The following is a 24,143-nucleotide window of genomic DNA, read 5'->3' as shown; positions in this document are numbered from 1 at the left end:
AAGTAGCAGAGTGTTAGTGTCGGTGTCACTACTAGTAGTGTGAGGAGATACATGGACCCTACAGAGGTTGCTCAGGTAGTCCAACCCCTCCCTGCAGAAGGTTTTCTGTGTCTCCCAGCATAGTCTCAAGAGCATGGAGGAGATTCCAGGAGACAGACAGTTACCCTAGGAAAGCTGAACAGGGATGTAGACGGTCCTTAACCCATCAGCAGGACCGGGTACAGAGCTGCTTTGTACGGAGCACTGCCAGAGCCCCACAAAATAACCTCCAGCAGGCCACTGGTGTCAATGTCTCTGACCAAACAATCAGAAACAGATTTCATGAGGTTGGTCTGAGGGCCCAACATCCTCTTGTGGATCCTATTCTCACTGCCCAGCACTGTGGAGCCCAATTGGCATTTGCCCAAGAATACCAGAATTGGTTGGTCCACCACTGGTTCCTTGTGCTTTTCACAGATGAGAGGAGGTTCTCCCTGAGCGCATGTGACAACATTATACTTGCCAGTAACATCGTTCAGCATGACCGGTCTACTGGTGAGTCAGTGACAGTCTGGGAAGTCATACTCATGGAGGGACACGCAGACCCTGATAGCCACTGGGTATGGATGGATGAAATCCTTGGACCTACTGTCAGATCCTATACTGGTGCAGTGGCACAACAATGCTTGGCCTCATGGTGTGAGAGTATGCATGCAGTTCCTAAAGGATAAAGGAACTGATACCATTGACTGCCCCACACCTGATCTAAATCCAACACAACACTTCTGGAACATGTTTCGGGTCGTTCGATATTGCAAGTTGTTCCGGGAGGAGATCCCCCAGGGCACCATCTGTTGTTTGATTAGGAGCATGCCCCAAAGTTGTCAGGCCCTTCAGTTAATCAATCTACTCTTTGTCCAAGAAATGGTCTCAGGTGGCTGTCATGAAGCCTTTCTTCACGAAGGGAAAGAGGGAGAAAACCCTGAGGTCTGCCAAATTACACAAGAACTGTACTGAAGATCAGTGGCAATAGGTCTATAAAATTTGACATTTGTGGTTCAAATCATCATCAGTATGGGATTATGATCACAGAAAAGTGCCATCAGACTTAGATTCACTATGCAGTGTCGTCTGGGAATCATATGCTTGGCAGCAGCTTCATTTGTCAGCATAAACAAGGATCCCAAACACACTGCTAATGCAGTAAAAGCATAGCTGGATAGTAAAAGACAGGGCACCACTATCAGTCATGGACTGGCCTCCACAGAGCCCCCAACTCCACATTTTTGAAGTAGTGTGGGATCATCTTGACAGAGAACAGATGTTGCCCTTCTTTGACCAACATCCAAAGAAGAGCTCTGGATGTCCTCCAAGAAGCCTGGAGAACTATTCCTGGAGACTACTTCAAGAAATGACAAGAAAGTTTGCCTAATAGAGTACATGCTGTGTTGAAGATAATGCTGGTGATACCAAATATGGACTTTCAAGCTTGTTTGAAATGTACAAACTCTGTTTATGCGTTATCTACTGTATTTCCATTTATGTTTGCGCATTTCAATAAACCACTGCATCTCTTTTCAAGTTTATACTTAGATAATCTCAAAAACACATAAAAATGCTGTAAGCAAGCAACTTGGATTCTAAAAAACTAAAATGTGATGTGAAGTCTTTGTATAATCAAACAAATGTGCAAAAGATGCTGAGACTCAGCATCTTTGGTTACGCTTTGGTTGGCAAACAACGGAAAATATACATGAAAATAATCATTATTAAACAAAAACGCAAACAAATGAGTACTGTACCTTGTTTTGAGGTTTTATGAAGGTGTTTGTGCTGAAGACTTACTGTAATGGGCTGCCTGGACGTGTCAAACTCATCTTTAAACTGCTGTCTAAACATGGGTCATGATTTCCTGACAGTGGAAATTTTGCAAATCATATTAAAAAAAAGCGTGACGACAGAGGTCATGAGCTTTAAAGACCACAGAGAGAGACACAGTGTGCCCAGCAGATCAGTGCTGGAGCAAGAGCTGTAGTAATAATAATAATAATAATAATAATAATAATAATAATAATAATAATAATAATAATTATTATTATTATTATTATTATTATTATTATTATTATTATTATTACATTAGCATGCTAATATTTGTCAGTTAAAGAAACGTATGCTTTCTTATTCTCTGTGGCTGAGCAAGATATTAAAACACACAGCAGCATAGACAGACACACTTGATTTAAAAACTGCTGTTTGCAAAGAAATAATAACCAAAATTAAATTTCAAAACACCTTCCCTCTGCATAATAACAGAAGAACATGCCTTGTTATTCTATCTTGTTGGTCTAATGAGAGAAAAACCTCCTGAATTGCTCAATCAGAGTCATTATTGCCCACCTATTCTCTACTGTGGAGGAACTCAGTCATCAAGAATATATCAGCTCACTTCTACAACTTTATTCTAAGTTTAAATTCATAATACAACCATTCTCATTTTATTATTAACATCTGATAAAACACACAGGTGCCAAACACGGGTCTTAACTGTACATATTTAAATGTATACGTTTGTTTTCCCATGGTTTTGTTATTCCAACTTTTTTTCCCATAGGCCCAAATAAAATATTAGATCAAACATGTAACACACGTAGAGAATTATATAAAAGAGAAGATCTGTAAATATGAAGTTAGAGAATCTTATAAACATTCGACAACAGGAGACAGATATACAGAAATACAGCTAGTAGTTTTGACTGTTTTTTCTTCTTCTGTGTGACTAATTTCAAAAGGAACGGGTGGAAATAAATACCGATGCTTAAATTACAACTTGCAGCATCCAACTTTTAAAAAATCCAATTTTCCAGCATTATAAAGGTAGAGTAGGGGCATAACAACAGATCCCAAAGTGGAGGTAACTGTAATAGGAATACCAATAGTACATATGAACATCTTGTCACTGGGCATCAGAGGTCCCCCGATTAAAAAAAGAAGTATTGGAGGAAGGTAAGAGATGACTACCATGACTAGGCTGAAGATGACAGTTTGAATGGCTCTTTGCTTCTGGGGGTGGATGTTGTTTCTGCCAGGGCCAGACTTTTTCAGTGTATGGATGATGAAACCATCGCAGATAACAATTATTACAAAGGCAATTAAAAATACCACAATTGGAAACATGCTGTAGTACAACTTGTAGACAAGAAAGTATGCAATCCCAGATGCGATTGTGAGAGTCCAAACCATGCCAGCCATCGCAACCCTGGGAGCCAGACCTTTCCTCCTATGGTAAACGACTGGATGAACCACAGCCAGGTAACAGTCGAGACAGGTACAAGCCATCAGGAGCGGTCTTCCAGATGAATTTAAGGCATAAACACTGTTCCAAACTGCTTCAAAGTCCCGATACATCCAAATGAAATGATTCATTATTCCAGGTGGAATGAAAACCAAGAAGACACCATCCATGGTCGAGAGGTTAAGTATGAAAAAGTCATTAGGTGATAACGATGTACTTCTCCTGCATATTTTAAACATCTCCCAGAGGATGGCAACAGTGGCAGGAAAACCAGAAAGAAAGCACAGCATTGAACAAACAGCCCAAGCATACACGTTTGATTCAACACCATCACACCGGGAAAAGTCTAACTTTTCCCACCCAAATTCAGATGGAGCAGAGCTGTTGGACACACGCTTGTATCGAGGATATATCTCTAGCAACATTACTGAGCAGAGCAGTGGACAAAAGATCAGTGAGATAGAGCTCTGAGAAGTACTTGCACTGAGGTTCTAGTGTTATGTGCTGCCTGGACAAATGCATCAAACGTTTTGGAACTCCTGCACATAAATGTGGCCAAGCATCCATCAAATTAATGATGTGGTGTTAGTGGAGGTTTTGCAAATCATCTTGGGAAAAAAAGCAAAGCTACACCACCCAGGTGATATAGGCAGAAAGACAAAAGACATAGTTGGACTGGCATAATGATTTAAAAAGAATAACAACAATAAAGTGAATAATTGCTTGTGGTTTTGTGAATTTGTTGGCCTCTTTGGCACCAAAGTTCACCATGTTCGTTTAGTACAGCATGCTAACATATTATACCTTCCTGGTAGAAATTCATGATACAGTGATTTATGGTGTTTTTTGTTGATTTTATATATATTCACTATGTTGTTCTTTTGAATTCAAAATCAGATTTTCAGGATCTTAAAATACATACCAGAACAGCTGAGTAATGTTGTAATTGGTTGTCTTAAAGGATATGAAGAACAATATACAAGTGTTTTTAACTAGTGAGTACATTTAGACCAGGGTGGGCAACTCCAGGCCTCAAGGGCCGGTGTCCTAAAGGTTTTAGATATCACCCTGGGTCAACACACCTGAATCAAATGATTAGTTCATTACCAGGCCTCTGGACAACTTCAATACATGTTAAGTAGGTAATTTAGCTATTTAAATCAGCTGTGTTGGAGCAAGGGCACATCTAAAACCTGCAGGGCACTGGCCCTTGAGGCCTGGAGTTTCCCACCCCTGATTTAGACTGTGAGGAACTGGTGACCTATAAAGAGCTTACCTCACTTTTCACCCTCTGACAGCCAATGATTCCAACACAACCTTTACCCTGAGCTGGATAAGCAGTTATGGAAATGGATGGCCGGATCGGATAATTAAAGAATATTTTAAGTATTATAAAGGGTTTGGCTATATTATGGAGCGTCTTAAAGTCCCTTTCTTACATTGTAACCACACATTATTTTGGGGGCACTAGCTATATTATAGAGCAGCATAATCTATATTTCCTACATTGTAATTACACACATAAGAGGATTTGGGTTTTTTGCAGAGTATCTTAATATTCTCATATTATACTGTATTTACAGAGTATTATAGGAGGGCTGTTGCCATATTGTGGAGCATTCTACCTTCCCCTTCTACGTCATAATTACATATTACTTTGGTGTATAGGGTGTAATATGCTTGTTTTTTGTGTTTACAGGTAAATGCCCAAAAGGGAGGAGGCTTGGTCTGGCTTCTCACTTTGTATGAATAACCCTCAAGGCATGGCCTGTGACAGACTAATCACTAATATAATTCTTCATTTAATTTGTCCAGTAATAACTAGAATGTGCCCAAACCTTTCCCCACATGCCTGAATTGGTAAAGTGGTTGAGAAAATTAATGAATGACTGAATGATCTGATTAGCATTTAATTTATTAAAAGTTGATTTAGCATGTTATGTTTTTTTAAGTAACCAAAACAAATGTGGTAACCTATAAGTAAAATGGCATGTACTGTAATGTTTGTATTGTGTTCTTTATACTGTAATTATGTCCCCGTGTAATAAAGGGAGAACAACACTTCCTGTTTTTACTATGTAAAACACATAATACAAATAATTGTATTAACTCCAAATAATGTATAATTACAATGGAAGAAGCGTAGGTTAGGATAACCTATAACACAACCCCTAATCCTGATATTTATATTTATATTTACATTGTAAGAATACCTTTTTTCATGCAGCTCCCTTGTCCAAATCACACTGAGTTTTTCGAGTAGTACAAATGTGTATTTAATATACTAGTTTCTGTTGTGTAGTGAATGTGAAAAGTCATAGAACTGTATGTTCTCTTTCATTGCAACCCATCTAATGACATGGCTAATAACAATTTTTTAAAAGCCATTTTCTATAACAGATGCCGACTGAAGGTTTTAATCAAAACTATAGGTCTACCACAGATCTATCACAAATCCCAGCCACGAGCTGAGTAAATACTAAATGTCAAATGTATTTGGAAGTGATGCAAATATAATACGAATTTGCACACAGTGTTTTGTAAACTCTCACAGAAGCATGCATGAGGACTGGGCAAACAAATGTTTCAGGTGTTAGCAGGTGGAAAAAATAGCAATGCTGTCAGTGCTGACAAATAATCCTACGGATACTTTTAAGGGTCCTCCAAGTTCACTTTCAAATTACTAATGTGTTCGTGGAGGCGTAGAAACATCTGGATCTTTTAGTAGAGTCGGTATCACAACAGCAAATGGGAGATAGCTTCCCCAGGTTCATTCAAGGAACTGCTCTGTTAAGGAAGTTCTTTTATTTGAGCTTAATAATGCAGCTGCTCAGGTGTGCAGCACTCCCTCTGCAGTGCTGCCTTCCATTGCCTCTCGTAAACTTACCACTCTAGCGTCAAATAAACGCCTTCTATACAACACGCAGTAAGTTAGAAAGGAGAAAAGAGAGCTTTGATTTTCGGGCCATTTAAGGGGGCAAGCAGATAGTGCTGTTAACTATATGTTGTCTTTTCATTTTTTGTACTCTTACATTACTGAAAAATAAGCAAGTTGATCACATTAAAATATAGTCGTGTTCGAGTTGGTAATAAAATGTAAATGACGTCAATCTCACTTCCTTGCTTTGTTTTTTCTCGGTGTTTGTGTTTAGGTGCCACTTTTGTTTATCTTATTTATTTTTTTTTCTACTCTTGAGTCGTTTTGTTCTTTCCTATAGTAATTGCAAATACTCTTGTTGGTCCTTGAAAGCAGCACTAGCAGCCTTCAGGACGCTCATCATTATACTATTTTTGTCCTCCGGTTGCCGCCATTGCTGTCATATTATGAACATCTTCCAGGAGACCTGCACTTTAAATTTGACACATTTAACCGATTTTTTTGTACATAACGTGTAGTTTCTACCGCCGGGACAATAGTCCGATAATACGGACTCAATAGTTGCTTTACTTCTGTAGAAATCAGCTAATATTAGCAGAAACAGCAAGTTAGATTTCTAAAGTAGGCGGTTGGTGCGACGCGTTCAAGGTCCTCTTTTCCTGTTGGTAATTAGTTTTCTTAAGCGGAGGTTATTGAAGTAGATTTAAAAATATGTCGCTACATGGAAAGCGTAAAGAAATCTACAAATACGAGGCGCCGTGGACGGTTTACGCTATGAACTGGACTGTCCGGCCGGATAAACGCTTCCGCCTGGCGCTTGGTAGCTTTGTGGAGGAGTACAATAACAAGGTAACTTCAAGGAAGACGTCCTGTCCCATGATGCTGGCAGTGATGGTGATGTTGTTCTTACACTCAATCATTTGTAGGTTTTTCAGGCATTTATCACCTGAAACTAGCTGTTTATATCATAATTGTTATAATAGCCCAGCTTAATATAGAAATCGATCGCAAACAAGTTCGCATCGATTGTTTATTTTTATTATTTAGTGCTGAGTAAAAAAAAACAAAAACTTTATCCACGTTTATTTCTTTATATTTTGCTTTGGGGGGGGAATCTTTTAATTGATCTTTAGCGATAGCTCTCTTGAGGCCATTTAAAGTGTTTCTTTGGGAATTGGCTGCTTTTTCCACTCCTGTGTTTCCTCCTCCATGTTTTATTTATTTATGTTTTAGTTTAAACCAATTAGCACTGAACTCTAAATAAATTAAGCAATAAAAAACGCCTAACGCACGACTCATGGGATGAACCAGAGTTCTGTCAGCACATAACAGGTAACTTAGCAAAGAACCAATTTTAAATGGTATCTTTAGACCGTTATTATCACTTTTGTTCCCTTTTCTGAATTTGAATTTCTGTAAAATTCCAAAGAAACAGTTTGACAGGCATTAAATGGCATTTCTGCACCAACAAGGTGATTCCTAAAGAGCTGTTAGCTAAAAGCCTGGCATAATTTAGCATTGTTTGCAGTGTTTCCTTAAAAAATGTGAGGACACCGGACAAGTGGGTAACAAAAAAAGAAGTGGTATTACTAAGAAAAAACTATCTAGAGCAGATGAAGAGTGTCTGAAAGTAATGTGCCTAAGAAATACAGCAAAAAAAAAATCAGCAAAGACCTGCCACAGGACCGGAGAGAAGCATCTGGCCTTTCAGCTGTTCGGTCTATTGTTTGAGATCATTTCTGATGATACTTCAATGGAAGGGTGGCTGTCAAGAAGTAAAGGAAACAGGGAAACAGGCTGAGATATGACAGATTACACAAGAACTGGACTGAAAATAAGTGTAACAGGTCTTATGAAGCATACCTGAATAGAAAAAAAACATAGAGTGGAGAACTATCAGTCATGGATTGGCCTCCCGAGACCTATCAACATTGTTAAAGCAGTGTGGGATCATCTTGAGAATGGAAAAAAAGGCAGGAAACATCAAAAGAGTGTCCCTTAAGAATTCTGTAGAACTGTTCCCGATTCAGTTGTAATCAGTGCTAATGAAAATGATCAAATGGTAAAGTTTAAAAATATTTAAATATCGTTTAACTGAATAAAGAGAAAAAAACTAAAAAATGTATCCCGGACTGAGTTTCCCCCAGCTCTGCACCCTGGAATCATCACCACCCGTCACATCACTGACTGACTTATTGTACTGTAAGGTTTCTGGTTCAGATGAGTAACACTACACTGGCTCACTCAAGGTGAGTTGTTATTGTGTCTCCTCAGGTTCAAATAGTTGGTCTGGAGGAGGACAACTCAGAATTTGTGTGCCGAAACACATTTGACCACCCATACCCAACCACGAAGATCATGTGGATACCTGACACCAAAGGAGCCTACCCAGACCTGATGGCCACCACTAGAGACTACCTGAGACTCTGGAGGGTGAGATCAGTGCTCGGTGGCTGAACTACTACAGAGGCATTATGTATCTTATAATCTATTCAGTAATCATAACTAAGAAATTCCAGCGAATGATTATTAGTGTTATTTCATTATTATTGTATTTAGTGTATTAGTGTATAAGTGTATTTAAAAACTCAATCTATTATTTTATTCAGCATGACCTGAAATGAGACACTGAGACCATAAACTTGTCAGGAAAGGGTTTACAGAGGTCCTGGCAGTGGACTTGTTTTCCCATACACTTCTACTGAGGTGTCTTGTGAGACGTCATATGGACGTTGCTCAAGTCTTGCCAGCCATATTGGATGTGATCTAATCAGTGTGTATTCCCCACCTTGCTGAGTTGTTCTTGAGGTTGTTGGCTGTTTTTAAATGAAACTGATTGGAAAGAAGGTGCTGCACCATGAACCTCCTTCCAATTGCTTTAGTCACTAGCAGATTGTTGTGGTATTAACAGTCTGCATGGAAGATGCTAACTTGTCTACAAGCTACTAACCTAGCGATAGTAAAGCTGGAAAAACTGCAACGCTAACATGAAGCCGAGGAAAGTTATTCCTTGGCGCTGCGGCCAACTTGGTTTAAAAGGCATAGTTGTTACTTTGTAGGTTTCCGATTTGTGTCGCACTTTCCACTACAGCTGGGAGAGTGTGTAGGTTTTCAGTCATCCAGGTTATAGGATGACTTGAGAACCTACACCTAGTCTTAAGTGCTTAAGAAGAAGTCCAGTTGCCTTTTTATCAAGCTCTTGAGACTACTAGGAAAGTAGTTGGCGAGTGTTTGCAGAGAAGTCAGCATCTTACATGCAAATTACCATGGCAGTCTGCTGTGACAAAAGCAACTGCAAGGAGGTTTTTATCAACCAGTTGGGAAATACACATTTTACCTAGGGATTGATTTTCCATTGACTGCCAACAACCACTTGCCAACTGGTTGGGAAATAGATATTTTTACTCACAACCAATGGTTGCAAGTTAGTTCTAGACCAGTCTCTAGGGGTGTGTGACTTATTGTGACCCTTATTCACTTGACCATACATTGTCACACATCCAAAATGACAGATCTGAATACGACCAGAAGTTTGTTTGCACACCCACAGGTATTGCCCCCTGCTGGCCATAAAAAAGCAATGCAAGTTTAAGCCCTTTCGCTTTGGCTAGACTTTTCAGACCCGGAAGCTACGTTCATCTTTTATACTGTCTATGGTATTAGGTCACATGATGAAGTTAAATTCAGACAATGATGTTTTGTCGATTTGCAGGTGAGTGATACAGAGACCCGTCTGGAGTGTTTGCTCAACAACAACAAGAATTCAGATTTCTGTGCACCGCTCACATCCTTTGACTGGAACGAGGCTGACCCAAACTTGTTAGGTAAAAACCTCAGGGCAGAAATTGTCACATTTAATCGATAAACCCGAATTACAATGTTTGAAACTGAAAATAAAAAATGTTGTGAATGTATGTTGTTGTTTTTTTTCTGTGCAGGTACTTCCAGTATAGACACCACCTGTACAATCTGGGGGCTGGAGACTGGACAGGTGCTGGGGAGGGTCAACTTGGTGACGGGTCACGTCAAGACACAGCTCATAGCACATGACAAAGAGGTAAAAGTTATGAGATGATCCATCAAACTTTATTGAACCGCTGTCCTTTAAAACAAACATGTTGGAGTGACGGACTCATGGGCCACTGTCTGCTTGAATCGCAGGTGTATGACATCTCGTTTAGCCGAGCAGGCGGGGGCAGGGATATGTTTGCCTCTGTGGGTGCGGATGGCTCGGTCCGCATGTTTGACCTCCGACACCTTGAACACAGCACAATCATCTACGAGGATCCACAGCATCACCCATTGCTCCGACTCTGCTGGAACAAGCAGGACCCCAACTACTTAGCTACCATGGCGATGGACAGCTTGGAGGTTAGTGCTGCTCCATCTAAAGGGCTCATGCTCAGATCATGAAACTGCACAGTGGAAATGTCAATCTAACCATTTTTTCCTTTTCTTTTGTATTGAAAAGTCAATTTAAGAGAAGCTTTAAAATGTAAAGCGTCGCTGTGTATCCTCAGGTGGTGATTTTAGACGTGCGTGTACCCTGTACTCCAGTAGCCAGACTCAACAACCACAGGGCCTGTGTGAACGGAATCGCCTGGGCGCCACATTCCTCCTGTCACATCTGTACTGCAGGTAGGCAGCTGTAGCAAAAAGCTTGATTGTAGTTTGAGAGCACTGCATAAAAAAAATAAGGCAGCTGTTGTAGCCTTGTAGGGGAAGGCGTTATTTAAAGCAGACCTAGGCCTCTGGTACATTTGATTGGCCCTCCTAAGGTCAATGGGAAATTAAGATTTAGATGTAAATAATTATAAAACATGCAGTTTGTCCTACTTTAGCCACCAAACACTCTAATGCTTTACAGTTTTTTGAAAACCACAATACAACTGTGTTGCTTTTTATTTTGAAGGGGGTTCTTCTTTTATAAAAATGTAATTGTTAAACTTGTGTTATTTATTATGCAGCTTCACTGTAAATGCGTTTTAATATCTGCAACACAGCCCAGTTACTCACCTTTGTAGGGGGGTAACAAAAGAGTTCGAGATTACAGAGGAGCTGGCAACAATGCACTCAGTGAAAGGGACTAGAGTAACTGCACTGTTCAGATCTGACGGGAAAATGTCTGACTTTTGAAATGAAAGCAAGATAAAATGACTAAAATGAACTCTGAAATTGGTACTTTTGCATTGTATTACAACTCAGGTGTTGTGTAAGTGAGTGCTAAAAATTAACAATGTTGCTGATGTTGTAACTAAAATAGTTAACTTCATCAGGGCAAGAGCACTGAATCAGAGTTTGTTGGACTTCGACTTGCAGAGCACTTCAGTCAGTATCACTGCTGGATTTTTTTTCTTCTTTCAAACAGTCCACTATCCTTTGTCTTCAGAAAACTTAAAGATGTCCAGTTGTCTTCTTTTCAAGCTTTCCATGACCCAGATGACTGAGAACCTACACAGACATATTGATTAAATAGTGATACTGTGTTGGCCCGTTTCACATTTTCATTTACTTTGACCAGTAGTTCAGCTTATTGGCGCGCCCCTCCACAATGGCCCTAGTTTCCCCTTGGCCCCTTGAAAAAATTAATTGCCTGCCCCTGATCTGAAATGTGAACGTCACTGCAGTAACTGAGATTCAACACAAGAGGGAGCCCTTTAAGAGCGAGCTGAGCAGCAAAAGTCTCAGATTTTGTATTTTATGCGAAAACATCTTCTCAATCAGAGGTTGGATTTGAGATAATGGATTTGCAGAGTGTGTGATACTTTGGGAAGAACCATCTTTCCTCCTGCCAAAAAGGAAAGCCTGGTTGCAGATATTACCAACAGGAATATGTTGTGTTTACTCACATTATTTTCTCCCAGACTAAATAAGATAAATTGATTGAAATCTCATCTCCTCGTCCTCTGTGTAGCGGATGACCACCAAGCGCTAATCTGGGACATCCAGCAGATGCCGCGTGCCATTGAGGACCCCATACTGGCCTACACAGCCGAGGGAGAGATCAATAATGTCCAGTGGGCTTCCACCCAGCCTGACTGGATCGCTATCTGCTACAACAACTGCCTGGAAATCCTCAGAGTCTGAGCTGTAGTGGGCAGACGTAAAACAACTCAAAAACATTCTCAGCGTATCTATGAGCTGACGGGACTTTGTTAAATGATTCTTTTGCATTTTTTTTTGCTTATGTTTGTAAAGCTTTTAGTGACAACATACAGGATAACACTGGCATTTTTTTTTTAAATGTGGGGGGATTTTTTTATAAGTCTGAAGTTTGGAAAGACTGTTACAAAGGCTCAAAAAGCCTCAAACTATTAGGTTGCTGTTGAACTAATAAGCTAGTCAGTTAAATCCTTGTTTTAAAATGCTTAATAGTGCATTTCGTTTTGCACTTAAGTCCGTTATGTAATTTTCTAATAACTTTTTTCTGATGACGCAAACTATTTTTAACCATATTGAAAAGTGGACTGAATGTGGTTAATGTGCTCAAACTGTTTTTCTTTAACTTATATATTATTTAATTATTTGTGAACTGAAAACCTCTGTTGTGATACAAGTCTGTGCAGTAACAATAAGTGCGCAGTATTAACTGACCGTAATACAGATTGCACCAGTAATTTTATTCATGGCAATATTCATTGATTTTATACAGAAATAAATAGTCCCTCACAGTTTAAAGTACGATACAGATGTTTCATGTTGAGACAACAGTTTAAAAAAATATTTCAGCAAGAAGTGACTTGTTAAAACCTTGATAAGAAATCTGCCGTGCAGATCCGTGGTTAGAAATGATAGGTTACTGTAACATACAGAGAAAACCCTGCCTGAAGAACACCATCCAGGATCTCTGGATGAAGCTCATGAAAGCCGTCATGTTGTGATAGGGACAAAAAATACAGCACTCAAAGATTAATGGAAGTCAGTCTTGGTGCAACTGTTTCGGCTTGGGAAGGCATCACAAATAGAGAAAATACTACCTCAGTTCCACAATATGTGAACAAATATAGAATGCAAGGATTTACAAATCCCATATGACCAAAATTTCTTCACAGTAGAACATAGAAAATATATCACATTTTTAACCAGATATTTTACTAGTTAGTGAAAAATATTAGTTAATTTTGAATTAAGTGCCAGCAACACATCTGAAAACAGCTGGGACAAGGCCATGTTTACTACTGTGTGTAATCCCGTTTGCTTTTGGCAACAGGTAACAAGAGGAAAATGGAGAGGCAGAGTTTCAGCAATCTGCAAAAACTGTATACATTTTGGAACAGTTTCCTCTATGTAAAATTCCCACTTTCAAATCACATCATCTACAGTACAATATATCTCTAAAAGACACTGCATTAAAAACGGGTAAAAACAGGGCTCAGGAACACTTCCAGTAATCACCGCTGGTGCCATCCAAGACCCTACAATAATACCGAGAAAATCTCAACAATCACATAACCACTTTTGAGAAAGGACTTGACAACAGTGGGAAGGATAAACCCCCCTTTAACAGGAAGAACCCTCTGGCAGAACCAGGGTCAGGGAGAGGCAGCCATTTGCTGCAATTGGTTGAGGGGAAGAGAGCCAGAGACTAATAATAGATGGTCAGATCAAATTAAAATATGTGGCTTGTTTTCAACACTAAGTTCAGAAGTCTGTATCCCGATGGTATGGGGGTGCATCAGTGCCTAAGAAGCTGGGAGCTAGGACATCTGGAAAGGCATCATCACTGCATATATGCAGGTTTTACAGCAACATGCGCTCCCATCAAGATATCATTTTCAAAGGAAGCCCTAGCATATTTCAGCAAAATCAATACTAAACTGCATACTGGGCACTGAACTGACCTGCTTTCAGTCCAGACCTTTCAAAACCTGAAAGCATTGGGCGAGGGGATGCTCCACAGTGGTAACCATATTCCTTTCCTTTTTTTTTTTTTTAAGATGTGTTGCTGCCATCAAAGTCCAAATGACCTCATTTTTGTCCATAAAAAGTTCTCAGTTTTGTGTTTTCTAAGTCCATTGTGAGTAAAATAAGATTTTATGGGATTTGCAAACCTTCATATTCTGTTTTTATTTACATTTTACATATCGTCCCAACTGTTTTGAAATTGGGATTATAAATGGTTACTTTAATGCCTGCACTACTCCACCAGAATATCCACGAGAACGCAATTCCCAAGTGCCACAGCACATGTCTTCATAATAGTTCTGCAATAACCAAAATTTAAAAATGTAATTTTGTAAAAGATTTATACTGTTCTCATGTCTGTACAACTGGCAGGAAATAAGCTTAGCGCAAAGTCTGGACACAGAGACAACACCTAGTCTTTCTTACAGGGAAGTTACTGGTACAAGATCAAAGATGCTAGCTATGTCAGTAACTACTGTTTAATTCAGCTTATCTCTATTCCCTCTTCATTATTTTCTATTGTTTCTGACATAAAATTAAAATTACTTAACATAACTTTGTGGGTTTATGCAATGCAGTGCATTATATTAGAGATACTTTATGTGAACTAAATTATCAGCCACACCTCTTGATCTTTGAATTTGGATATTTTTTTTAGTCTGATTGCTACAGGTGTATAAAACCAAGCCTAACCTGATTAATTTTGGCCAACATAATTCTCTAAATGTTTACACTAAACATAGTGGACTCAAAGTGTCAGTATTGGGTCAGGCTAGAGTAAATGGGTCTGCAGGGGAATTCTTTAGAATTTAAAAAGATCAGGATCTTTACATGAACAGGGACGCCACTCACTAAGGTTGCTGAGGTGACATTTCTGGATTAGCAGTTATCTATATAAAATATAACAACTTTTCTGTTAGTTGTTCATTCAAAAGAATTAAGTGTTTTCAAGTTTATTTCTTTAGGCAAGTGTGAAGTACACCGCCCAGCCAAAGAACAAGTCACATGCTAATATTTCATTGGGCTGGCTTTAGCTTTGATGATGGCACACTTTCCCCATGGTTTTAAGAAGTGATAATTATTATTTATTTCCATCCAGAATTGCATTAATCTTTCACCAACAAATTGTATTGATGATGGGCAATGGGGGAGTCAGACTGCTAAAGTCTTCTCCAGCACACCCAAAGATTCCCACTGGGGTTAAGGTCTTGCCTCTGTGGTAGCCAATCTATCCTCCATGTTCCCTGAACCGCTCATTTTGAGCCTGGTGAATCCTGGCATTGTCATCTTGGTATATTCCCGTGCCATCATCAGAGAAAAAAAATCATTCTGTATATTCAGGTAGTCAGCTGACCTCGTTTTTTGGGCACATAACATTGGTGAACCTAGACCCCGAATCCAGTGGGAGGGTCTTTCATATTTGATTAGGTAAATCCACATGGTGACTGCTGTTTTTTGGCTGGGCAGTGTGTAAAATCCTTGTTTGCAAGCACTGTCTGTGTTCAACACTGTCCAATGTCCAAAGTAATAGTAAAGTAAAAAGTGTAATTATAAATAATTCTTCAATGACAAATGGATGGACTGGTCACAGAGCTCCTTCTAAATGTCTTTAAGAAGTAGGTGACACTGACTGTCAGACGATGGGGAGGACAGGATCCGAGAGGTGTTTCTGGATCTCTGCCAATCGTGATTGTATGTCCAGGCTCTCTGGTAGTGAGGGGTAGCGGAGGTTACCACACAGCCTGGAACTGTCCATGAGGGAGGATTTGACTGATGGCTGGGGTAGCTGAGGAGTTAGCCCAGTATGTGTGTCAGTTTCAGGGGTGATAGCCATGAACATGGTGTCATCAGATGCCGCAGTCACGTGGATCCCACTGGACAGTGAATCCTGGGATTTGCTGGTCTGCTTAAGGTCTGTCTCAGCCGAGGTCTTAGTAAATAAGCACAAAATGTTGAGATGAAAGAAGATGAAATGCGTTTCAGATATATAACAGTGTTATATATGTATCTTTTATTTGGTTTGATACCATACCTGTGTTGGTGCTAGGCTGTCCATTTGTATGGGGGAAATGGGATACATGTTATGCAGCACTGGAGTTCCAGCCCCATACAGACCAGGGGAATCAGCATGGAGAGTACTAGATGATACAGTGCTGTAAGCTGGAGGTACAGGGGCCATCTGCCTCTGGAGAAGCTGCAGAATAACACTGATGTCAGTTGTCATGCGAGTCTCCAGTCTGAGGAAATAAGAGGTACTAATTAAAAGATGGTGGAAGTATGAGAAGAATGAAGCAAAGTGATAATAAATTGCATGTCCAGACCCAAATGTTACATGCTTAAATTTACACCAGAAATAATGTCATGTTTACGTCCTGCTGATTTTGCTTTTTGACGTGTTGGTTTTAAATTTTATTCCAAGCGAAAGTTTGCATAATTAGAGGCATGCCATAGACTGACAGGTGGTTGCCAATGCAGGCTGCAATAGCCTGCTGGCTATTCTTAAAATATGAATATACCCAAGTTACAATCTGCCCCCGTTGAATGTGTTCGTAGGGCTGATGCCTTTTGGAGCATGTAATATGGCTAGCTGTGTAGATAGTTAATGTAATTAATAACTTAACAGATCCATGATGTCTGATTCTAGTTTTGGTGAGTTCAATTTGATTATTTTCTCTATATTTTACTTAGCATTAATTTAACATATAGTCTCAAAACTGCAATTTAGTAGAGCTTGCTAGCATAAACTGATAACTTAGGGCTGAAAATGTTTGTCCAAATATGATCAATTTTGACTCCAACGTAATGTAATGTAACTTATCGTACTATGAAAACTACCCTCACTGCAGGGAAAAATTATTGCCTGTGCAATATGTAACAGAAAAGCTAACAAAATGATGTTATCTGTCCGAAATGCTATGTTGCTATGCTATGCTGGCTATGTTTCAGGAAGATTTTAGCATCTTATTTTCAGTTAGCTGTAGAAAAGTTAACTACATATAGCAAGCTAGTACTGAGGTTTTGGAGACATGTAACCACTAAACATGTGACATTAACTTTTTACCATTTTGGACGTCCAGTGGTCATGATAATAGAGTAGAATCAAGTGATTAAGATTTCAATTACACCTAGGACTAGAAACTGGTCTGCAACCATTTAGTAACCACCAGTTGTGAGAGAAAATATGTAATCCTCCACTGGTTGGCAATTGGTTGCTGGAGGCTGGTAGCAGTTGCTGGGAAATCGATTGCTAATGGCCTAGTCATATGGGCTCACAGACCAGTCCACAACCATCTGGTAACCACCTGTCACAAGGGTAAAATGTATACCCATTAACCAGTTGTTTGATTTTTGGGGGTAACAAACAAAGAGTAAGAAGGGACTTCTACATAATACGAAGTCATTGGAGAGCCATGAATATTTTCCCCTCTGCTGTTGATTTCAATTGAGTTCTGTGCTGAACCCAAGACATGAAAACTGTAATTTAATTTAACTTTTTGCATAAAGTCAGATTTTGACAAAGAAAAATTCAAAAAGTGCTCAAAGTCTTAGATGGAACTAAAAAAGGTATGGCTTGGAGTGATGCTCATATGGAAATAAATATAGTATAGATAGTTTTTGAATTTTTTGCTTGTTAAAGAAACCCTCTACAGATATGTTAATTGTTCAGGTGTAGAAATGTAATGCTCAGGGTTACGTCAGGATTCCTTCGCTAAGCCATTGGTTCTATTACTTACAGCAAGGCTCGTCACGTTGCTGATGTATACATGCAAAATGAATTTTTACAAATTTTCAAGATTCTTGGGTGATGTAAATGTTAACTCATCACTTATTTTAAGATAAGACAGAAAATTCATTGACTGAGGGAATTTAGGCAATGCAACATTTGAGCCAAAGTCACTGTCACTCCTCGTGTCTTTTTCTCAGAAGTAGCAAAGATCAAAAGGTGAATGGTAGCAAATGCACCTGTTGAGCTGTGAATGCAAAATTTCAAGGCGTGTCTCAAGTTCACTGGGCCTTTCTTCTGTGAATGGTGGTGGGTGGCATGAGTTGCGGACAGAAGATGATCGCCAGGCATGACTGGAAAACTGCTGTGATTGTCTGTCTGACCAGTATTGATACATCCCTGGCACATTCAGAGATGAGACTGAGGTAAATATCAAGACAGTGCTTCAAAGTGACACGTTTAAAACAACCAAACCCTTTCAAACAGGGTAACAATCAAGACTGCAATTAAATTTATATCTTGCAATTGCATGACAAAATCAAGACTGCCATCTACCTTGGGGACCCCGGTCAAACACTGCATCCTTCCCCACTGAGGTGCCACTTTGGGGGTGCAGTTGTAGTGCAGACGAAGAGTAATCCTGCCTGACAGCTTCTGCAGAGTAATGCTCTGTTTTGGCACCATGGGCAAGAGGTTTTTCAAAGTCCTCACTTGCCTGCGAACATGGCGATCCACAGCTACAACGGTCTTCCCAGCAGGCATGAGAAAATGACTGATGGCAGGCCTGAAGGGGATACGAGTCTTCGTGATCAATTCCATCTGTTCAAAGAAAAGCATTTCAGTCCTTCAGTTACAGTTTTCCCACGCATGACACCCAGGGTTTGGGGTGTCAGGCAGCCAGAGATGGCTCAATTACAAGTCAAGTTGAAACACAGGTGGTGATGGTGGTGGTGTAATACTTTTCAAATCTGTAAGGCCTGTTTTACAGGCATGTCTAAAGCATCTTTGGATTGCATGGACAATCTCAGTATGATTCCATGTCCATCCATTTAAGTCAGGATTTGAAATGGCTTTTCACATTGTTTGCTTTGTTTGCACGACTTTCTATGCATTTCATATCTCACCTGGCCTATTTCTGCAGTCCAGTGAGTGTATTTTGCATCTTGGTTTGTGGTGGTATTCACAGTCATCACCAGAATCATCAGCTATTATTACTGGTGGCTCTTGATCAGCCTAAAGACGACGGAAAAAAATATTTATTATCTCACCAAAGTGACAGTATAAAATATCTGTTTTTAGCATTAGGCGAAGTGTGTTACAATAAACTGTCAATGTACATCTCTCAGGTCAAAGGTTATCTCCAGGTTCCTCCAGAAGTTGTCTGCAAAGCTTGGGTACATATCCAGGACCTCAAGAAGGTCATCCCTAAGGATGCGGTGCAGTTCACAGTAGGTGATGGTGTGTAGGTCTGAACTTGATTTCCCTGGCTCATCATAAAGGTGGATATGCTCACCAAAGATGTCATTCTTCTCTGTAAGAGGACAAAGATTTATTTGATTTGAGAAGGTCATTTTTGAGAGGACTTAAGGAGTAAAATAATGTATGGTTACATAGCTTTACCTAATATGGCCACCACTACATCATCTCTGGTGACCTGGATGGAACCATGTGAGATGAAAAAGAGAGAGTCGAGGATGTCTCCATAGTGAATCAGAGTATCTCCAGGAGGTGCATGGACTGTCTTGAATCTCACAGATAAGACACGGAGACATGCTTGGCTGCCTCCTCGGAAAGCCTTGCAGTTCTGTAGCAGAGAGCGGTGCAAGTGCAAACAGATGTCTGCCTGCAGAGACTCTGGAAATCCCTTTAACACCTGAACAAAGAAATAAGGTCAGAAGATACGTAACAATAAGAGAGATAAAGAACATCAAAGGAGCGTTACCATTTTGTTTACTTACAGCATTCATGTCTATTCCGTTTGTGTATCTCCATGCATGCTGGAAATACTCCTCTAGTCGTTGGCGCAGACTACCTGGAATCTGATGGAAGCGGATAAACTCTTTGACTCTCAGCATCTGGGTGTGGTACCGGGTTGTACCAGTGTACAGCCGCTGGATTATGGCAGATACATTGCCAAATATGCTGGCGTACATGAGAGCTGATACAGAAGAGAAAGAGGACAAGAAGACAAACAGGATTGGGTCATTTCAGATGTAATAATGGTAAAGTTGTACCAGTACCCAACTAAAGACTTACATACAATGACCATGGGTTATTCAACTTACATCCAATGACCATGACACAGATGGAGAAGATCTTCTCTGAGTTCGTGTTTGGAGACACATTACCGAACCCCACACTCGTCAAACTGCTCAGGGTGAAGTACAGAGCTGTGACGTACTTGTCTTTGACTGAAGGACCAGAGCTGGAGTCGGTTTCATTGTACGCCTTTCCAAGTTGCTCAGCCAGGTTGTCCAGCCAACCAGTCTCAGTGTACGGCCTCTCCACAAAGCCAATGGCATACCACATGCACGCTAGCCAGTGGGCGATGAGTACAAAGGTGCACATGAGCAAGAAGAGGACAGCAGCACCATATTCAGAATATCGGTCAAGCTTTCTTGCCACACGGACCAATCGCAATAGCCGAGCTGTTTTCAGGAGGCTTGTTAAGGTTGCCATCTTTGGTATCCATGAACAAGAGGGAACATGTAAGACAGGGATGGGCAGATAAAAGGTCAAACAGCTTCAATAACTTTTGAATCTCAATAGGGAACAACTTTTAAAGTTTAGACACTTAAGGATAAAAACCTTTGAAGCTTTACAAAGAACCAAAATTCTTACCTCGTCCGAGCTTGATCTGAAAATGAGAAGGTCAAACGGGATTGCTGCAAACAAATCAATAGGGAACCAGCCTTTGATGTAATGCTTTGCTATCTGGCTCGGCTGCGTGACTACCTCGTCATTTTGGTCCACATAGGTCGTCCGAAGGTTGATGATTATATCCACAATAAACAGCACGTCCACCATAAGATCTGCCACATTTAGAGGGTTACATGTGTAGCCACAACTCCTTTGGCGTAAATCCCCATGTTCATCCAACAGGAAGGCAGCTGAGTAAGGAGTAATAACAGCTGTGTAGAGGACCAGAAGGAGAATAATCCAGTCCCAAAATGCCTTAAAGGGGCTGTAGTGAAGCATGATCCACCATGTCGTTTCTGGTACCTGGAGTTTGTATTCAGGCAGCACATCAGACTCCAAAGAGAGAACCTAAGCATATAAAGAATTCATCAGTATGCTTCTTTACCTATTTCACAGGGAAATCAAAATATTTAACGAGTGCTGTTTTAATTGATTTTGAGGAATATACTTCTTCTCCCAGAAGGTGAATAAATATCCATCATGTACCCAAATCCCTTCTTTCTTTGATGAAAAGAACACCTAATCTTTTGCATGCAAAGGAAAACAGTAAACCTAGATTTCTACAAAACAAATATTAGTGTTTCTATTAAATCTCTCTCATAAACTAACTAACAGACCTTGTTAGAGCATGTACTGTTTTGACCAGTTTCTCGTTGGAGGCTGCGTGCTTTAGTTTTGCAACCTTGTAGGTCTAACAAATCCTTGACCATCCTGTCATTAGTGACTTTCAGCAGACACAAGACTTGCAGAAAAGTTAGATCCAGATAAGGGAACCATATCCAAAATTTCACAAAACCTTAAAGATAGATAAAATAACAACATCCTGTTATCAACAGTGTAAGAACTGACTGAACGCAGGATGTTGGTTTGCTGGAAGGCAATAATGATGAGTTGGTCATGTGCTTTCACTGTCACTGAGTTCTGCCTATACCCTCAATATCGTATTATTTAATCTCACCAACTTTGCAAATAACTCTATGAAAAAGACAGATAAATTAGATTATTGACAGTCAGAGAAACAGGGAACCCCTGGTACCCCCATGCAAGTTCACATGCCCCTTTCATTTGTTTTGAATCCATCTCACATGATCCCACAGAGCAGTGATGCAGGTCACTGAGCTTTAGGGGTCCAGCAGTATTAACAGTAGGTGTTAATTTAACTGTGGCTCAGTTTTAGGTTCTACTTCACACCCAATGATGAATACAACCAGTCACCTGATCACCAACTGATGTTTCCACTAAAAGGTTAATTAACAGAAGTCTTCCAGCGTGGAAACTTTCTAGAGCCCGTCTTGTTCTTAGTATTTAAAAACATGATTACTTTCAGATCCAGTGATGGACTGAACCAGGTCAGCAGTGAATGTGATCATTAATGGCAATACATTTCAGTCATTTGGATCTCATAAATGGGACCTGCAGAGCCCATGTGAGGCTCTCAGCTGCCATACCTGTGTGACCTTCTCTGTGACATTGGGCGAGCGCTCCCCCACCTTGAAGGAGCCGTGGAACTCCATTCGAGGAGTCGGAGACGAACGGCATTCGGGGCTCCTGATGGCCGGTCCCCCACCCTTCATGAGGTCTGAGTCAGACATTGAGCTTTGCTGTCCTGTATATGATTAGAGAAACACTCCTTTATATTTAGAATAAAGAGATCACATCCAAGCTGGTTTCAAAATATTTTTTTGATCATTTTCTATAAAGAATTTTGACTTTTTCATAATATTACAATAGTTAGTGTATTAAGATTACCATTATTGTAAACCTGATGTAATTTACTTTATTTTGCTTTTGTTTATATGAAGACACTTATTGAAAACGTCTTGATACACCTCTGTTTCCTAATACAAACTCCTCTGTACTGCAAGTCTAGCTGTGCCCCTCCCAAAATACTATGCCCTCACATAGTGCAAGGAGTCAATACTTTAATCCCTGCATGGCAAAGGCAGGATTTACATAGCTGAACAATCTTTCAATAGTCGATCAAATCTTCAGTCAAACATCACTAAAAGTGAACAGGACATACCTGATTTGAAACTCCAAAGTAAGATGTTCCTTTACCACATATACGCATCCAAAATATCCATCATTTCGAACACTTTTTGGACAAGTGTCTTCAAAAACATTCAGTCTCCTCTTTCATATTTGAGTAAAACAAAAGTACTTGGTGTTTCTGTTGTGGCTGCAGATGTCAGTATTGAAGCCTTCACTCTGGCACGCAGCGGAGGACTGTCCTGCTGCTCGCATGCGACTGTGCAACTTTCCCCGACACTGGAAACCAATCAATGCCACGCTATAGCTGAGAAGAACCGACCGGAAAATCGATGATGAGCATTGATAACAGAACAAATGGGCTCAGAGCCATTACACTAGACCTCCCTGTTGACTTCAAATTATCATTTCAGCTTTCTAATTTGGTTTAAATTAAAATTAGATTATATTTTGAGTATAGTTCAGGCTGCATGATGTCAAGTTGAAAAATTCAAAACAAAGTTGGGAATGGTGTCCACTCCATATGTTCCATGCAAACTGCTGAAGTGCAAGCTTATTGATTAAAATGTTGACACTACAGTTAATACGAGGGAGTAATGACCCATCATGACATTGCCTCTAAATGTCCTTCAGCTGTAACCTTTAACATCTGTATTTCTTTTATTTGGTTCTTATATAATATTTTCCTCTTTTAAAACATTTTTGATGACAAAGGAAAATATTTAACAGTAGACAAGCGATGTATCACGCCTATACTTTACATGCCCTAACTGAAAAACTGCCAAATGTTTTCAGAGGTCAACCTAATCGATGACCCGATGGCCCAGGGCCAAGAAAAAAGTACATCAGGAAAGTTCATTGGTCAGATGAGGGTCTGTTTTGGCCAGTGGTGGGGTTTCTGTCCTTTGAGGTCCCTTATGATGCAAACAGATGAAATGAACCTCACTGATGAGGTTTTTACTCAGCATATTCACAATGTGAAAATGAAAGTACGCCTTCTTTCACAACAAAATTAAAAACATCTGGTCCTGACCAGACACCCCCAGATACAATAGCTTGCAGAACCAACTTTAGCAGAAATACTAGTTATTCATTTTCTTTTTTGACTTTATCAGTCTGTCACATCATTTTTGAGAAATTTTGTCCAACTCTTCTTTACAAAATTGCTTCAGTTCATTGAGTTTTGCAAGTACTTGTTTTGCACAGCTCTCTTAAAGATCCTCCACAACATTTCACTTAGATTGAGGTCTGGGCTTTGACTGGACCATTGCAGCACCTTCATTCTTTTATTTTTCAACCATTCTGTTGTAGATTTGCTGATGTGCTTTAGATCATTGACCTACTTTAGCTGTCAAGTAGATAGCCTTACATTTGACTCTAGAATTCTTTGGTATACAGAGGTGTTCATGGTCAACTCAGTGACCTGTAGCCACAAAACAAGCCCAAATCATCACCTC

The 24,143-nt window shown here is 39.9% G+C and overlaps 2 protein-coding genes across 5 annotated transcripts; one reads left to right on the top strand and one right to left on the bottom strand.

Annotated features, from left to right (window-relative positions):
• Positions 1-6,584: 6,584 nt before the first annotated feature.
• LOC134633273 (DDB1- and CUL4-associated factor 7-like) lies at positions 6,585-12,373 on the top strand. Its single transcript, XM_063482150.1, has 7 exons — positions 6,585-6,998; positions 8,424-8,582; positions 9,862-9,973; positions 10,088-10,206; positions 10,311-10,520; positions 10,670-10,787; positions 12,064-12,373. The coding sequence occupies exons 1-7, from the start codon at positions 6,861-6,863 to the stop codon at positions 12,234-12,236; spliced, it is 1,029 nt and encodes a 342-aa protein (XP_063338220.1). The 5' UTR covers positions 6,585-6,860; the 3' UTR covers positions 12,237-12,373.
• Positions 12,374-12,688: 315 nt separating this feature from the next.
• Positions 12,689-22,913, bottom strand: kcnh6b (potassium voltage-gated channel, subfamily H (eag-related), member 6b). 4 transcript variants are annotated; one of them, XM_063481262.1, is made up of 12 exons: positions 22,721-22,913; positions 22,146-22,303; positions 20,620-21,045; positions 20,064-20,457; positions 19,737-19,936; positions 19,399-19,651; positions 19,116-19,309; positions 18,903-19,011; positions 18,334-18,597; positions 18,018-18,177; positions 16,087-16,291; positions 12,689-15,984 (listed from the first exon to the last, which is right to left on the bottom strand). In XM_063481262.1, exons 2-12 carry the CDS (start codon positions 22,287-22,289, stop codon positions 15,688-15,690), a joined length of 2,646 nt encoding a protein of 881 aa, XP_063337332.1. In that variant the 5' UTR covers positions 22,290-22,303; positions 22,721-22,913; the 3' UTR covers positions 12,689-15,687. The 4 variants fall into 4 exon arrangements, with proteins under 4 accessions (XP_063337332.1, XP_063337333.1, XP_063337335.1 ...); XM_063481263.1 differs by having other exon boundaries at positions 22,188-22,303; XM_063481266.1 differs by having other exon boundaries at positions 15,878-15,984; positions 16,087-16,248.
• Positions 22,914-24,143: the final 1,230 nt, after the last annotated feature.

This window comes from Pelmatolapia mariae, linkage group LG8, assembly GCF_036321145.2.
Source record: "Pelmatolapia mariae isolate MD_Pm_ZW linkage group LG8, Pm_UMD_F_2, whole genome shotgun sequence".
Lineage (NCBI taxonomy): Eukaryota > Metazoa > Chordata > Actinopteri > Cichliformes > Cichlidae > Pelmatolapia > Pelmatolapia mariae.
The sequence above is the reverse complement of the archived record's forward strand: the minus strand, read 5'-3'. Positions and strand labels throughout refer to the sequence as shown.

What these genes read in the sequence shown, in the direction of transcription:
- LOC134633273 (XM_063482150.1), top strand. Translation starts at nt 6,861, where the DNA reads ATGTCGCTACATGGAAAGCGTAAAGAAATCTACAAATACGAGGCGCCG. An exon ending in TCATAGCACATGACAAAGAG is followed by an intron (nt 10,207 to 10,310) that starts GTAAAAGTTATG and finishes CTTGAATCGCAG; the next exon opens with GTGTATGACATCTCGTTTAG. An exon ending in TGGCGATGGACAGCTTGGAG is followed by an intron (nt 10,521 to 10,669) that starts GTTAGTGCTGCT and finishes GTGTATCCTCAG; the next exon opens with GTGGTGATTTTAGACGTGCG.
- kcnh6b (XM_063481262.1), bottom strand. Translation starts at nt 22,289, where the DNA reads ATGTCTGACTCAGACCTCATGAAGGGTGGGGGACCGGCCATCAGGAGC. An exon ending in GGACTGCAGAAATAGGCCAG is followed by an intron (nt 18,598 to 18,902) that starts GTGAGATATGAA and finishes TTCTTTGAACAG; the next exon opens with ATGGAATTGATCACGAAGAC. An exon ending in ACAGCCTAGCACCAACACAG is followed by an intron (nt 15,985 to 16,086) that starts GTATGGTATCAA and finishes TTATTTACTAAG; the next exon opens with ACCTCGGCTGAGACAGACCT.